Source organism: Stylophora pistillata, chromosome 7, assembly GCF_964205215.1.
Source record: "Stylophora pistillata chromosome 7, jaStyPist1.2, whole genome shotgun sequence".
Taxonomy (NCBI): Eukaryota; Metazoa; Cnidaria; class Anthozoa; order Scleractinia; family Pocilloporidae; genus Stylophora; species Stylophora pistillata.
In genome coordinates, this window is record NC_142525.1 from 4,172,773 (window position 1) to 4,189,640 (window position 16,868).

At 39.5% G+C, this 16,868-nt stretch overlaps 3 protein-coding genes across 5 annotated transcripts in view; all 3 read left to right on the forward strand.

Annotated features, from left to right (window-relative positions):
• The first annotated feature begins 1,164 nt into the window (after positions 1 to 1,164).
• LOC148726265 (uncharacterized) lies at positions 1,165 to 11,011 on the forward strand. Of its 2 annotated transcripts, XM_088727054.1 has the most exons (5): positions 1,165 to 1,634; positions 2,409 to 3,065; positions 3,845 to 4,033; positions 5,294 to 5,317; positions 8,472 to 8,650. In XM_088727054.1, the coding sequence occupies exons 1-5, from the start codon at positions 1,568 to 1,570 to the stop codon at positions 8,519 to 8,521; spliced, it is 987 nt and encodes a 328-aa protein (XP_088583180.1). In that variant the 5' UTR covers positions 1,165 to 1,567; the 3' UTR covers positions 8,522 to 8,650. The 2 variants fall into 2 exon arrangements, with proteins under 2 accessions (XP_088583180.1, XP_088583178.1); XM_088727052.1 differs by lacking the exons at positions 1,165 to 1,634; positions 2,409 to 3,065 and adding an exon at positions 10,078 to 11,011 and having other exon boundaries at positions 3,894 to 4,033; positions 8,472 to 9,192.
• Positions 11,012 to 12,374: 1,363 nt separating this feature from the next.
• The window catches only part of LOC111346639 (uncharacterized), a 327,471-nt gene continuing 322,977 nt past the window's right edge, over positions 12,375 to 16,868 (forward strand). Inside the window, exons 1-2 of one of the 2 annotated variants that reach the window (XM_088726994.1) lie at positions 12,375 to 12,626; positions 12,749 to 12,825. The gene's annotated coding sequence lies outside the window, so the exon portion shown is untranslated. The remainder of the gene's footprint in view (positions 12,627 to 12,748; positions 12,826 to 16,868) is intronic. The other variant, XM_088726992.1, reaches the window with a different exon arrangement.
• On the forward strand, positions 13,557 to 14,565 carry LOC148726266 (uncharacterized). Its single transcript, XM_088728691.1, has 2 exons — positions 13,557 to 13,844; positions 14,022 to 14,565. The coding sequence occupies exons 1-2, from the start codon at positions 13,723 to 13,725 to the stop codon at positions 14,563 to 14,565; spliced, it is 666 nt and encodes a 221-aa protein (XP_088584817.1). The 5' UTR covers positions 13,557 to 13,722.

Consider the following 16,868-nt stretch of genomic DNA (forward strand, 5'->3'; position numbering starts at 1 on the left):
AGCGGATGTGACAACCGCGTTCCAAAGGCCTTTGCCCTTAGTTCCCACCTCAAGCTCCACCCCTCCACCTAATTCAGTTAGTGACGAGCTTTTGTTCGGCTTAGATAACAATGAAGTATGCGGCATGGTCCTGGTCGATTATGGAAAGGCTTTCGACATGGTGGACCATAAGCTATTGTTGCGCGAGTTGGAGCTGTACGGTATAGTCACCCGGGAGCTAGCCTGGTGTCACTCTTATTTGTCGGATCGGAAGCAAATTGTCCGTGTAAATGGGAGTGAGTCAAGCGAAGCTTTGATGTTGCATGGAGTCCCTCAGGGCAGTATTTTAGATCCTTTATTTTTCATTTTGTTTATTAACGATTTACCCTTGTATACAAGTGCTCAGTTGGACCTTTACGCAGGCGATATGACTGTCAATGCTTTTGCGGATGTGAAAAACTTAACCAACTTAAGTTCATCACTAAATAAGTCTGTCTCTGAAATTCAATTATGGGCCTCAGCAAATAAGCTCCCCTTAAATGAAGACAAGATTAAAGTACTCACGATCACTGGGAAAAGATGTGTGGCTGACATAAATGGAAGTGACATAGTTGTTACTGTAAACGGAAAACAGCTCAATAATGTGGATTGTGCTACCTTAGTAGGAGTAGAAATTGACAGCAAATTGTCATATATTGAACATATTGAGAAAGTATGTCAAAAGATGGCCTCTAGAATCGCAATACTGCTAAGATTCGAGCCTGTTTGCCTCTTAAACAGCGACTTCAGTTTTATAATAGCATTATTCGCCCTGTTATGTCTTACGCCAACGTGGTTTGGGCAAATTGCGACAAAGAGATGGTTTATTGGGTCTTAAGATTGCAAAAACGTGCAGCACAAGTTATTTCTTATGCCGATCGCACGACACCATCAGTTGCTTTGTTTAACAAGCTAGGTCGGATTCCGTTTTATGAGCAACATAAGATAGGTCAATGCATAATAAGGTATAAGCGAATTAATGGGCGTTTGCCGAATTATCTTAATGAACACCGAATTTTGAATAATAGGCGGCACTCCCGCAGCACTAGATAATCAACCATTAATGCTGTTTGTCCTAAATACAAAAGAGAATCAGAGAGAGGACGCCCATTCGCTGTTTCGGCTACAAGACTTTGGAATAGTATACCTATTGAAATTAGGAAACCAGATTCTATAGCATGTTTTAAAAAGAACATGTTTGCCAAGATTTTTAAAGAACAACAATGTTTGCATCATTTTACTATTTAATAATATCTTCTTAATTGAATCTTGTCTTATTTGAAATGCTTATTTTAAATGTTTACATATTTTAGCTTACATATTTATCTGATTATATAGTTGTGTAATCTGTGAGGGCCACAAGTTTATTAGCCTGTGGCTATTAAGTGCTACCCTCTTTAAATAAAGGCTTTCATTCATTCATTCATTCACCCCCAACTAAGGGAAAGGTCCTGGGAACGAGGTTGACTGATGTGACTGTAAATAATGGCGTAAGAGTGGCCTAATGTAATTACTCTCACTTTGAATTCATTCCCGATTGATCCTGTCCATGTTTTCTTTTCTTGTCAGCACGTTCTTTTCCTTTCTTGTTTTTCCATGGGACATTAAACCCTCAGGTCAGTATTTTAGGAAAAGCCGTCAGTGAGACTTCAAGATTTTTCACTTTCGATTTAACCTTCACATGTAGATGCTTGAAAGTGACCATCGATATCATCCACATGAAATGTCTCCTCACAATATCCCTGAATCAAATATTAAGGTCAGGAGAGGAAAGGAAATGATCACCAACTAAAGAACTCCTGATTGTTAAAGAAATTCTCATCATTAGCACCATAGGAAATTTAGGGAGAACAGTGTAGAGAATATGCATGCTGATATTAGGGTGACATGGGTTTTAAATTTAAAAGTAAACATGAAATTGTGACATTATGTTAAGTGACTGACAGGTATTTTGAAATTTGGAAGAGTAACCTAATGTGTTTCAAAACTTGACTGCAAACATGTGAAAAGCTGAATTTTACATGTTAGTGCATTTTTAGTCAAATATTTTAGTGACTACCTTATTCTTTGGATTCTCAATTATCAATTGATAACCACCTATCAATTAGGTGGTTATCAATTGATCCAATCCAAATTCTCAAAACATGCATCATAAGAACTGTATAGCAGACAGTAAGGAGAACTGCTAAGAAGATCTTGGGAGTGAAAAGGTTTGGTCACCTCTGACAAGTAGGTCTTCAGTGTTGTTGCAGGAAACATTTGTCATGTTACATGGATATGATTTTAAACAAGTCCTTCACCAACAATGTTTGGATGTATTTGTTCTTGTAATCAAATTTATTATCAGTATGTACAATGATTTTGTTTAAAACTGCATTTTTCTTTTACAGAGACAGAAGTTAAGTGTGCTGAAAATGGATCAGCAGAGAAAGCCAAGGTCAGCTCACCAGAGCTCAGTATTGAAATTCCAAAGATGTGTGATCTTCCAGGAACCTCTTCGGCTTGGATCAATGTTGAACTCCCTGTTGATATTTTGTTATTAACAGTGGAGGACTTTGAGTTCTTAAGCTGCTTTGCCTTCCTGAAGGAACCCTTTAAGAGTTACCACAGCAGTACTGGCCACGTGTACTTTGGGTGCATGGGTGATGATCAAGGAAAGAAAATGAAAATTGTCCTAATGAGGTGCTCCAAAGGTCCTGATGTTCCTGGGGGCTCTTTGTCTGTGTCAAAAGATGCCATCTTACTCTTGAGACCCAAGGCTATTATTTCTGTTGGTGCCTGCAGTGGTTTGAACAGCAGAGAGGTCAAGTTAGGAGATGTAATTGTTTCAGCAAAGCTGATAACAGCAGAACACAAAACTCCCCCCAGCAGAGATATTGGTAACCTGATCAGACATGTGGCTGATGGGTGGAAGGCACCTTTACAGAATGCTGATGAATATAATGCCAAAGTGCACTGTGATGGAGTGTTTCTGAGTATCTCAGAGGCAAACAAGGATATGATTGGTCAACATCCTGAAGCAATTGCAGTTGAAATGGAAGGTGGAGGTGAAAATCATGTTAATTATGATGATTTATGAGTCAAAGATACAGTATTTGCACATGTAGCAAGTGTTTTTAGAAAAGCTGTGCTAGAATTGTCCCAGCTGGCTCAAGAAACTTTACAGGAATTGTATATGCAAATTTGATTTTGTTTTAGGCTAGGGTTTGGTAGGAAGATGTTTTTGTAAGGGTGAAGGTGACAAGTTAATTAATTTAAAATTGATTTTGCCACTTCAGGATGTCATGAATTGTCAAAGTTGTGTCTTCTAAAAATGTAGAAAGTATCTTGCTGAATTGTTTGAGGCCTGGGGAGTAGAATCACAGTCCTTATTAACCCTTTAACTCCCCAGACTGACCAAGACAGAATTTCTCCTTCGAATATCAATATGATATCAAGCAGACAAGTAATAAGAATAGAACAAATATCAAGAAAGGGATTATTAGTGGATCCAAAACCCAATTCTCCCAACCAACATTATAGGATAATTAGATCTAGGGAGTGAAAGAGTTCACTCTAATTGATAACATTTTGTCTCTTGAGAAATGTAAACTGAAAATTAATTTTACAGTCTTGGTGTACAAGTTTTCTTGTAAACATTGGTTGCACATGTAGGGACTTACACGAACCTCTTTCTGTGATGTAGATGTTTACCAGAAGCTAGAATGTGAATCTGTGTGAACTTCAATTGAACAATAATTATCACAAGGATGCAAAGAAATAAGCTCATATGGTTGAGAGACAAGTCAGTGTTAAGAGACATTCATGAATGTTTTTTTTTTTTCAGGAGTGTTTGCAGCAGCCCATGATTTTAAGACAGAATGGGTGGTAGTCAAGGGTATCAAAGACTTTGCAAATGAAAGGCAGTCTTCAAGTGAGAAATGGAAACAGATTGCTTGTGTGATGGCAGCATCTGTTGTGGCCAACATTTTGAGTGATCCAGTCATATTCCAAGATTGGCCTCACTATAATGCAGGTATTTCTGTCTCAATCTTTTTTTTTTAAGGGATAGATGTGATTTAGATCTAGGTTCCCACAGCGTAAACTTGTATGGATTGCAATCAGAATGAGTCATTCAGTATCAGTTTACAAAATAGGAAATCAATCAAGTTACACTAATTTTGATTCCCATAAGTTGAACATGGTTTCTTTAAACATTTACACCCTGATATCCGTATTCATATTCCCCATACTTTTCTCTATACATTTAATTGGGAACTAACAAGGAGAATTCACTCAACAATCAAAGCTTCCTAGTTTGGCAATAATTTCCTCTATTCTCGTCATCTTTATGAATGACTCAGCAGTATTACTGTAATGAAAAAATAGATGCAGGCCACTCAAAGGATTTAAATGGTTACTGTAAGTGTTAGGGAGAAACTTTTGGTAGCATTGAGGGATGTAACAATGGATAACAGTTCATTCTGTGAGTGAGGAGAAAACCTGTATTCTGTAGTTAGCTTATAGACCACAGCCAAAATATGGAGAACTGACAGAGGCTAATGACAATTGCAAAAGAGATTTGATGTGATTTGAAATATACTCCAGGGCCAATTTGCAACACATCAAATTATTTTCACAAGTTTTACTCCCCTGATCTCATTAGAAATTCTCCCTACTGTCCGCCATTAATTCTTATGATGTTCCTTTAAATAAATTGGTATGAGAACAATTGTTAATCCCTTATTGATATTTATTTTCATTCTCATCACTTGTCTGGTTGATACTGTATTGATATTGTAAGAAGAAATTCGCTCTTGTTCACTCATGACATTTTTTAAAGGATTAAACTAATAAAGAAGACTTATTGAGTGATATGTGTAGAACTGTATTTTGATGTTGGAACTTTTGGAATGGGAAGGAAAGTGATGGATGCCAGCTCACATATTTATGTTGTTTTTTTTTTAACCTTTTTCTTGGAACCTGAAATTGATATCACGTAGGTTTTAGACCATTTTAAGTGAATGTCTTAAGAACAAATTGGTTTAACATTTTCACTTGACTTATGATTTCGTTCGTAATTATTGTCGTCACTGTCTGCCACATAATTCTCATGATGTTACTTTGAAAAACTTTGTGTTGGGTCAACCAACAATCCCCTTGTTGATATATCTCTTAATTCTCATCACTTTTCTGCTTGATATTGTAGTGATATTGTAAGGAGAAATTCTGTCTTGGTCAGTAATGTGGGAGTTATTAAACTGACGACATTGTTTTTGTTTCTTGAATAATTTAGGTGCCAATGAATTACCTGCCCAAGGTAAGTTCCACTTGTTCTCATGATTGAAATACTTGTGGTGTGTAGTGTGGCTCGCATGGCTCGCTGGCTCACAGGTTTATAACACTATACTTGGTTGTCGTCAATGATTAATATAGGTACGTGTATAATCAATACACCACACCTCTAAAATAGATCAAAATGATTTATTAACTTTGTTTAGCGGTTGATAAAGGGAAGGGAAACCCTTTGCTGGAAACCCTTGGAAGTTCAAGAGTAACGGCTGCACTATGAAGGTAGATCGTGGACAAAATGTTCGACTCATACGGTTTCGTTATGGCGTTTTGTCGTTTCCGCGCTCCGTTACTACTGGTCGAGTTGTTGCTTTCCGAGTTCGGCTGGCCGCTTTAGAAGTCGACTCATCGCTCCGTGAGTTTGTCACCACCAAAAGTGCAAGGATCAGTTGCATGATAACATAGCTAATAAAGGAATGGCATGGCCAAATTATAGACAGCTTAGTTTTCCTTCATGAATCAGAACACCCTAAACTTGAATAGTTTAGCCAAATGATGAACAGTCTAGTTGCCCATGTCGAGTTGGAGCATGAAATTGTGAAATGGACTAGCTCAATTTCGAATAGCCTAGCGCTCATTTGCAATACAGTACACAAACGGTGTAGCGTCGCGTCAGATGGCTCAGGGTTATATCGAGTAGCACAGCGCACGCGCAAACGGTGTAGCGTTCCATGAAATGGCTCAGCGTAATGTCGAATGGTACAGCATTCATACAGTGTAGCTTTGTGTGAAAAGGCTCAGCATAATGTCGAAAGGTACGGCGTACACGCAAAGGGTGTAGCGCTGCGTGAAATGGCTCAGCGTAATGTAGAATGGTACAGCGTACCTACAAACAATGTAGTATTTCTTGAAATGGCTCAGCGCAATGTGCAATGGTACACTGAACACACAAATGGTGTAACGTTACGTCGAATAGCGTTGCACAACATGAGACACTCTAGCTGAACATTAAATTGCTTAGCATTACACAAAATATTTCGATTCTGTGGCCAATCGTCGAGCTTGCTCGTGGCATGACGTAAAGGCAGTTTTGCCGAAACCACCAAAAATACAAACGGCAAATGAAACAGCGATCTGCTAGGGGCATGACGTAATCGAATGTGAAGACTGGCGCGAAACCATCACCTAGTGTAGTCGCTATGTTTAAGAGTCTTTACTTTGCCTTGAAACGACGAAGCGATATAACGAAAAGACGAAACGACATAACGAAACGATGAAACGCCATAACGAAATGGGAAAACGACAAACGACGACGAACCGATGTGGTCGGTGATGAGTCCGACTCGTAAAGCCGACGAGTCGAACTGACAAGACGACGAAACGAACCCACGAGGCGATGAGTCGACCTCTAAAACGGCGAGTCGAACTCGGAAAACAGTGACTCGACTAGTAGTAGCGGAGCGCGGACACGACGAAACGCCATAAAGAAACGACGATTCAAACAGTTAGTCTACGATCGACCTTCATAGGATATTCGACTGTGGGCTCGCTTGTCATTCAGAGTTGAGTAGTGACTTGGACTCTGGAGAATCCAAGTACTTAACAGCTAGCCTTTTTGTAAGGCTAGGAGCCTAACAAGCTCCAATTGATCTAGTATAAATAAAGTTGTTGTTGTTGTTGTTGTTGTAACTTCCAATTTACTAATTTTTCAAGTAAACAGCAATATAGCTTTTCCAATAATCGCAACAAATCTAATTCTACCTATCACTTGTTATGGAAACAAATAAAGTTAAAACATTCTTTAGGTGTTAACATCAATTTATTGTTACTTAATTTTTCCTCTGAGCTTTTTGGAAAGAAAGCGTGGATATCGATAATCAACGCTGAAAATATCTATCTCGCAATGTAAACGTAAAATCTCCAAAAATATTAGTTTCCCATTTTTAACTTCTCATCTGTTTTCCCGTTCCCCATTCCCCATTCCTTATTTTCCGTTTTCCCTTTCCATTACTTATTCTTCATTCCCCATTCCTCATTCAATATTCTCCATTTACCATTCCTTATTTTCCATTCCTCATTCATCATTCCCTATTCCTCATTTTCTATTTTCTATATCCTATTCCCCCTTCCCCGTTCTTCATTACCATTCTCCAACTTTAGTAACATCCGTTTACATGAAGTTCTCATTTACCGCGATTTGACCTCTTTTGGAGGTTTTTCAATCGTCACTTGCTCGTTTCAAGATGTGGCTATTCTTTCAACTAGGATCGCAGCGATACTTGTGCAATTTCTTGACGTAATGATTTCAGTTGAACGCCGCGATGAGTCTTTCGATGCTGAATCCTTTACAAAGCGTACCAAATTCGCCAACAATCATGGATTGGATGATGAGAAGGGCGTCATACAGGCCAATGCTTCGCTCTCGCGGTAAACCGCATCATCTTTCATGTTTTCCTGAGGAGCAAAGATTTCTGTAAGATTTCAAAGAGAAATTACCGAGAAATTACCGAGAAACTGGCGGGATTGCACGACTAATTGCAAACAGCAACAGCCAGTTAAGACTTATCAAAAACACTACTTGATAATGTAGTCCAGTGTTGGCACCAATTAAATTGAATTTTGTGTTACTAGTCCGATGTTGTCAGCCAGTTCAATGTTGGCTGAAGAGTCCCACGTTGACAACGACGGTCAAATTGGATGTTGATTCATTAATTTCATTTTTCTGCAGACATGAAACAGCATAGTCTTCTGGTTGTCACCATTTGTTTCTTTCGTCTTTTTTCAATTGAATTGGCAAACCTTTGATCTCACTGACCTCCTCTTAATCTGAGGATGCGAGCTCTAGCCTGAGAGGGTACGTCCGTTCCTAGTCTGAACCCGCGCTTTCGAAAGATTTTACATCTCTGATTTCCCTAAAGATATCCAACTACTTATGAATCGTTGCAGCTTGTGAAATTCTTGGAATAAAGATTGTAACGGGATCGCGACGCTCATAAACTTTCCTGTCCCAAGTGCAGTGCTTATTCGTAGGCGGCGCGGAGTGGAAACAAGTAAAAGTTGCTCGTCCATCATGCGCTTGTCTCGTGTTTGCCTACGCTTGCTTGAAAAACCCAAAAGAACGTAAACTTTAGGCTGTACAAAGCACTGATTTACTTAAACTTTCCATCAATGTAATGTTGCAGCTCCACCATCAAACCAAAATGCCTGCCAGAGAGGAAGAATCTGGGGCTAAGCCACCTAGGATCGAAACAGCCCAGGATATCGAGGCCTTAGATCTCAGCCTTATGCCTGAACATCTCAAATGGACTGGAGGCAACGTCATGAATACACACTCTGCACCTGGTGGAAAAAAAGGCGTCATAAGCAGATTCACTAACAAGAGCACCAATTTGACGTACGCGGTTGTTTTACTCGCCATGCTTGTGCTTGAGCTTGTGCTCAATTCCGCAGCCTTTCGCTGCCCTTCTAAGACAAATCAAATGGTTGGCAGCTGCTGGCTGTACCTTCCGGCCTTCATCATTTTCTTCGTCAGCTCGCTACTCGTCGTAGACATCCGGGACGTTTGCGAAAGGTGTCTAGTCGGGGATTATTGTCATTTTGGCTTCTTCTGTCACGTGACCTTTCCCACCATAGCTAAGTGGTTAGTGGGTGTGTCTGTCTGGTTGTGGGTGGCATTCTGGCAGGAAGATTACTACGTGTGTAGCGTGGCAGGGCAGGATCCCCAAGAAAGAGGAGCACCGGTAACTAATCTAAAAGAGCTCAACGAGTACTTCGAAAAGGCAAGCGCTGCGCGCGCCAAGTCGAAACTTTACAACTTGGCGGTTATAGGAACCATGCTTATCTTAGTTACCATGGTGATTTTCATAAGAAAATCCTTGTTCAAGTATCTAGATTTCTTAGAAGGTACTGTTAGGTTTTTGTTGTATATTATTCAATTCGAGGTTATTAATCTAAGAATTCTTGAAACAGGCTGATTTCATCAAAGCTTTGGTACATATCATTGATCTCCTGCCAGCAGAGACGGGTGTCCTGATTTGAAACAAGACGCTCGAACTATTGGATAAAATTGCATAAATATAATTGTTCGAAAAGTGCGGAACATGTGTTGAACTTTCAATTTTCCTGTCTTTGCTAGTGTTGCGGATATCAGTCACACGATCTCGTTGAACGAAACAATTAGTCGCGACGTGGTATAATTGATTACAATATTTGTTTCACAGACAATGTTTACCTGAATTTTCCGCTGATTTTGAATGCTCAAGGACTGTCACTTTAAGACTTTTCAAATACATTTTTAATTGGTGTCTTTTATTTTTTGTTTTGGTCTTTTTTGTTTCGATTTATTTTTGTTTTGATTTGTTATTGTCACTGTTGTTCTCCGTCAGCAGATGATGTTCAATCTGCCATGCCCAGTGGTGTCTATGAATGGTCCCAAGGGCAACGGTTGGTTTTGTCTTCCCGAGAGTCCTTGTGTTTCCCTTAACTTCGTCTCGGGAAACATCAGGACTAGAGGGAAAACAAAACTATCTAGTTTCTTGAGGGACCATCTATACCTTTACTGCTTTGTTAAATATTTATGCTTTCTCTCAGACAATCATATTGCGAAACCATGCTGTTGGATTCGGCGCGCGGGCATCAAGTAGGCAATAATATCCTGGTTGGGATACATTTGAATTTGATCAGGTGCACGTGACCATGAATCAACTGATCATGATGCTCGTTCAGTTAAGTGAAAGTCTAGGTCTATAACGAAGTCATTAAATCACGTTTATAGCTATTATTTTGTAGATGAATACACTCTTGAAGAACGTGAGGCGATGTGGGCTCTGAAGATTTTATGGAGTTCTTCCCGGGATTGCGTGATATTGAAGACCCCAGTGGAGACAAAACCCAAAGGAACAGCAATGGAGACGGCAGAGGCGAAGGAATCCACGAAGACCAAGGAGTCAGCGTTGCTGAAAACCAGAATGAACAAGAGGAAAATAAAGAGACTAAAGCTAGCTTCTACCCCAATAGCATTCCAGAGAAACGTGCCGAAAGGAAGGTTAGAGAGATGTTCTTACGCTTCAAGGAAGCAGATTCAGACTGGAAGTACCATGACGCTAACGAGAATTTCGCACAGCTCTATCCCAGAGCTACCACTGGTAATCCACGACGTAGGTGGGTCGCACCAAATTCATCCCAGCAAGAGAGTAAGGAAAATACCCCGGGGCGGATCCACCGAGAGCAAAGGAGGACGACACCACAACTAGTTAGTTTGATTATGCATCTGAATAATCTGAGCTGAGATTTTCTTTTCTGAGAATGCAGAAACTAACGCACGACCACCCCTTGAAACATATTGTAGCCACGTTAATGATCTGAAAAGATCTGCCGTAAGTGGTCTGAGTGCACGTGCTCAGGTTTTCTACTGACCTTACTTTGGACCCAGACTTCTTAAGTTCTTGTTTTGGCTTAAGTGATAGTCAAAGATTACCTTGGTTTGATCCACATACGTTGATTTTTTATTTTTTAGATTATTATCAAAGTATTTAGGTTAGAGTTTGACGACAAATGTTCATATTCTAAGGTCAGTTGGCCAGCATGCTCCTTCAGTAGAAGAGAGAGAGAACAATCAATCAAAGTTAGAATCAGTCGACTAGAGTTACCCAGAATGAAACGAGTCTGATGTAACTAAATAGAATTTAACCAGAGTATAGAAATTGAAGATGGTTGAGAAGGACAGGTTGACAGTCCTTAGTGCGCGCTTGGCGTGGTGTGCTCGCACTAAAGCTAGTTTTCCCCGCTATTACGAGCCACTACATTCAATACTTTTGTGTCATTTGAAGAGACTCTGTCCACAAGGGAGTTTGACTCACTCGTTCGCAAAGCCTTGCTCGTTCCTCATCGTAAAACAAACTCGTGTGTAAATATATCGTAAGTCAGTACTTTCCATGAAGAAATCTATAAATTTTAGGTAGGCTGAGAGGTAAGCTGGTTCTGTTTTTCGCGTTTAGTTCTTTAACTCATTTGAGTGACCAAGATAGAATTTCTCCCCTACAATATCGATACAACATCGAGCGGACCAAAGGTAGCCCAAGCTGCAGCTGCAAGATGATCACTTTGCGAAATTAGCCGTGTCATGGTGAAAATATACGAGTTTGTATGGAAATAATTAGACCGCTCTTAGGAAGTAAAAATACCGTTTAATTGTCATTAAAATTATCTCTCTATACTTCCACAGTGCACTACATGTTTCCTGACCGCTTACTTTGTTGAAACGTGGACACTTTAGCGCGTTATCCATTTCTGAGTTTCTTACTCTTTCTTTTTCGATATTTTGGTCCGGATTTTTGGGTCAACAGTCAAGCTTTGTTTGTGAAAGTGCTAAAACAAATAGAATCCAGACGATTTTATGTCGGAATACATTTTGGCCAAGTAAGATGGCAGATTTATTGTCTAAAACGTAAATCTAATATAAGTATTCATTATCGAGTTTTAATTCGCTGAGCTCTAACAAAGGCGAGAGGTCGGTTAAAAAAGGCATAAAGGAAGAACACATAAAATATGAAATGAAATCATATGATACCTCTTCCATATGTAATGACTGATTCCTAAGTGTACATTTTTCACCCGCTCTGTTCCTTACAAACTGTCTGTGATGGTCCAAAGGTGGAGATGTATATAACGACGTAGCTAAACCCTTTAACTCCCTTAAGTGATCAACACAGAATTTCTCCTCACAAGATCAATACAATATCAAGCAGGCAGGTGGTGAGAATAAACAAAGTACATAAATGAGGGATTATCAGATGATCCAATACCGAATTCTCTAATTCTCATCATAAGAATTGTATGGCAGATAATTGTGGAAGTTACAGACGAGATCTTGGCAATGAATCAAGGGTAATGGACTAGGTAATTTGGACGTTTGTTGTAACATTTGCACTTTGAGGTTCAAATTTCAAGATCTGTCGTCTTCAGTCATTCAGATGACTGCTTCTGATCCTTTGGTTTGAGCTGATTGATATGTAATTATACACCGAATGCAAATATGGCGTCCAATTTGAGTTGCCATTGTTTTGGAGTGACTAGCCTCCCACACATAATCCTTTTGTATTCCACGTGAAGACGAGGCTAGTCAGTCCAGAACAATGGCAATTCAAATTGGACGCCATATTTACATTCGGTGTATTAGACGGATCGCGTGATCTGATAGACAACACCTTAATTCGCAAAGCATTGCATCCAACCATTGTGCTGGATCGTCGGACGCTATCTAACGCATATTTTTACAATCTGAAGAGAACAAGTCACTTGATGTCATGTAGAAAATTAGTTTGGAGCCAGAAGCACAGGTGAGACAGAAGATTTAGAGAAAAACCATCTATTTGAGACATTTGACGAGGAATCAAAACCAAGTGGTTTCACTCGAGTGATTAATGCTGTGAGTTGAATTCAAATCAATTTCTTTTGACAGATGTTTGTGGAATCGATTTCAAGGGTTGTGTAACTAACAGATTGTGTCTAAATCAGTAGAGAATCTCTAAGTTAAAGGTAAGAACAATGCTTTTTAATAAATCAGTGTATAGATATTGATGTATGGTATGACATTATTAATTGCACATGCCTCGAGCACAATCGGCGCTCAGTAAGAAACTAACGGAAAGCCGCACCTACGTCGTCAAATCGTGACTACAGTTTCTCAGTCCTTTCCTCTCAGGAAGCTTTCTGATGTGTGTAGGTTAGATTATATTACGGGTGGCATTTAAATTTTGAGTCTTTTGGCCGTGGAACGCAACATGATAGAATCAAATTGATCTCTAAACTGAAAGCAGAAATCGAAAGTAAAATGCGAATACTTGGGAAATATTATTCCTCCAGCTGAGTTATTTTGGAAATCAATTTATGTTCCTTGCTCTATTGTTAAAAGTTTACGTGATATACTTGCACAATTTGAAGCAGCAACAAGTATAAGGATAAAAGCGTCTGTTCTGATAACAACCATAAAATATCTTGACTGCGAAAACACAAGAAGGAATTGAGGATAGCGGTGTCTAGAAAGTCCAAGTTTTCACAGCTTGTTCTTCATGCAGGTTATAATAGTTACATTTAGTATAGGAGTACGACCGAAAGGCATACTGTTGCGGAGTACTGCAGATCTTAGAGAGGGTTTTCGTCTAGCTGGTCCTTCCACTTGTCAATTTAAAGTAGCATTACGGAATCGCGCCCATAGAGTGGCAAAGTATGACGTCACGTTGTCATGACCGCATTTTTTTCACTTCTAAACAAACTGTTCTATCCAATATGGCGGACGCAAGCGTCATGTGAAGCTCCGTTTTACAGACTTTGAACTCCTTGTTTGACGCTCGTGGTACATTCAAGTTATGCTGGAAGTAGAAGGATAAGGCCATAATATCTTGCAGAATCTAAAATATTGGAGAATTAGGCGAAATGGTTCAGTGTTTCGCACCCGAATGTAATCACCAGTCTGAGAGTCATTGCTGTCGCTTCTTTGCATTCCCGAGCAAAGAAAAGAAAAAATCTGAGTATGATCGATGGAGAAGATTATTAAGGTTTGTATTTTAACTTACATATATACTGTAAAACCAGAATATCGCAGCTAAACTAAAGTATTGTGGCTTTCGGACTAATAAACATGGTACTTGTTGGATTGACGCTTGTTTCGATTTACTTCTAACAAAATCCAACTCTGATCTAAATACATTCCACATCTCTATATGTTTCAACAGGAGAGAAGATCGAGAACCAAGCAAACACAGCCGTGTTTGCAGCTGCCATTTCAGAAATGGCGAGAAGGTATTTGGGCCAGAGATTTTTAAGCACAACGAAGGAAAACTTTTCCCTTCTAGCAGTAAACCGTCACCAAAGAAGAAGAGGAAATTGGAAAAAAGTACAGATGGCAAGGAATTAGTCGACATCGAAAAAATGAGAGAAGCCTTGCCGAGCAACGAAAGTGAAGATCAAGAACGGGACGTACTCAACGATTTAACTGCTTCGGAGATAATCCTTGCAGCAGAAGTAAAGCAGCTGAGAAATGACCTTCAACAACATGAAGAGAAGTCAAAATATTTTAGAGAAAAATACTCAGTGTCTACGTTAAGTGACGATGTGTTACGCATGGAAACCGGTCTTCCAACTAAGCAAGTATTTGATGTAGTTGTACTTTATACTTTAAGATTCAAAGACTCAATAATATATTTTCATGGCTGGAAGGTGGATTCACAAAATATAAACATAAACATACAAGAGAGCTTACGTACCGTAACCTCGTAGACTTTTGATCTCATACTAGCGTGAACTTTGCCTCTAAGAATGCCTTGATTATACATAAAACATTCTATATGATCAGATTTGACGTGGTTCTCCCCTTTTGCGATAGATTTCTTTTCATCTTCGAAGTAAGATAGCAAAGAAGAGATTGAAAATAAGGTCATGATTAATATGGCGCCATACACAACGAGACCTCAGCGTTTGTTTAGAACTGAGAAAAATGCTGTCATGGAAACGTGACGTCATGGCTTTGCTACTCTATTGAAAAACGTCGCACGGGAAAATGCAAATAAGCTAGAAAAGAAAAAGAGAGCATGCGTAACTTCGTGCAGGACTGTTTTGGCAAGTATTGTTTCAAGTATTGCCGGTGTTCGCAAGTATCGTTTCTTGCTCAGACAACCGAAACAGAGCGCTATTCATCGAAGAAGAATAGCCGTAATCTTGATTAAGCGATATTGTTTAAAAATCGATCAAATGTAAAACTATTTATTCAAGCTGAGCGATCTTTTCATAAAACTTTACCAAAATCTCGGACCATAGACTTACTGATGACGTACTCTCTGGTTATCTCGGAATTGTTTTCGACGGCAATACTGCACTGAAACACTTCTCTGTTTCGAAACTTCTGCGTTCATTTCAGTTTTTTCGAGAATGGAATTCTCTGAATATGGTCTCGGCTTTTAGCCGAGTATTTTCAGTTGACATGTTTTAACAACCCAATTAAAACAGACCCAAGTTTAGGGTCTCAGCCTATAGCTGAGTTCTGCTCATAGACGAATAAATACGTTACGACGGAAATGCCGCAGATTTACTAGGCTCTGACCATCAATTTCGCCATGAAAGCAAAATAATATTACAGAAATATTCCTTTTTAGCCCGTTATTGCTGTCAGTTTCACTTAACACGTCGGGAAAGTCTATATACTTTTCGAAAAGCTTAAGTATACGTTGTAAATTCCTGCTCCACGTCTGTACACGCTCAGTTCCAACTCAGCTTTGCCATAACCACACTTCGTTTCATCACCTTCAAACAATACTAATTGCTTCAATTGTATCGCCATTGTTTCTGAACGGACGCAAAGCGAAATTTTACAACTCCCGTTTGGGAATTCTTAAATTTTGATCTTAAGAGACCGAAGCACTAGATCGTGATCACTAGTCAACCCTCAAAAATCCAAACCTCTGGCTCCATCGACCTGGGTATCTCTGACCACAACCTAATATTCGCAGTCTCCAAAGTTACAAGAGGTAATGCAAAACCTAAAGTTATCCCAACCAGGAATTATAAATCACTAGACACAAGGCAACTTAGAAGTGACTTCGACCGGTCTCCCTGGCATATAACTAGTTTATTCGACGACATCGATGACAGTGTAGACGCTTGGCAATGTCTATACAATGAAATATTACATCACCACCTACCCCCACGACATGCTAAAATAAGAGATAAGTCTCTTCCTTGGATCAACACCTCCATCAGGAAAGAAATGAACAAAAGATACAAGCGCCTTAAAAAGGCAAAGTCATCAGGCGACCCGAATTATGGGGTCTCTACAAACAGAAGCGATGTGAGGTTAAGAAGCTACTTAGAAGTGCTGAGGCTGACTATTGGCAAAAATTGTTCAATGAAGCTACTGATTCTAATGAATTTTGGAAATTGACCAACCAAGTCTTGAGGAAACACAAAGTTGAAAACATTGGTCCAATCTGTGATCACAACGAGGAGATAATAACCCATGATTTAGAGAAGACAGAGTATTTTAATGACTTTTTTGTGAATGTCAGCAAAGACCTCACTAAGCAACTTGACCCTTTGAACTTGTCATCTATAAACACCTTTATCACTAGAGTCACTCCTACCAGGGACAAAACTGACATGAGCTGGGAACTGGTAAAAAACAAACTGACTAAAGCTGCTAACCCCAAGAAGGCTACTGGTCCAGACCAAGTATCCCCCAGGGTCCTCTCCATGATTGGTGACCCTGTTATTCACAGTCTTTTACCAATCTTCAGGAAGAGTATATGTGACGCATCTTTCCCTTCAAGCTGGAAATTATCACGTGTTAACCCCATATTTAAGAAAGGCTCACCAACAGAAGTGAACAACTACAGACCTATCTCCCTCCTCAGTATCCCTGGGAAAATCTTTGAAGATGTTGTCAGTGATACCCTGAACAACCATTTGCACACAGAAGGCTTGTTATCTCATAGACAGTGGGGTTTTCGGAAAAATTATTTAACTGAAAGCCTCTTACTTCACCTAACAGAGACCTGGAAAAATGCGCTGGACAAGGGCCTTAAAGTGGG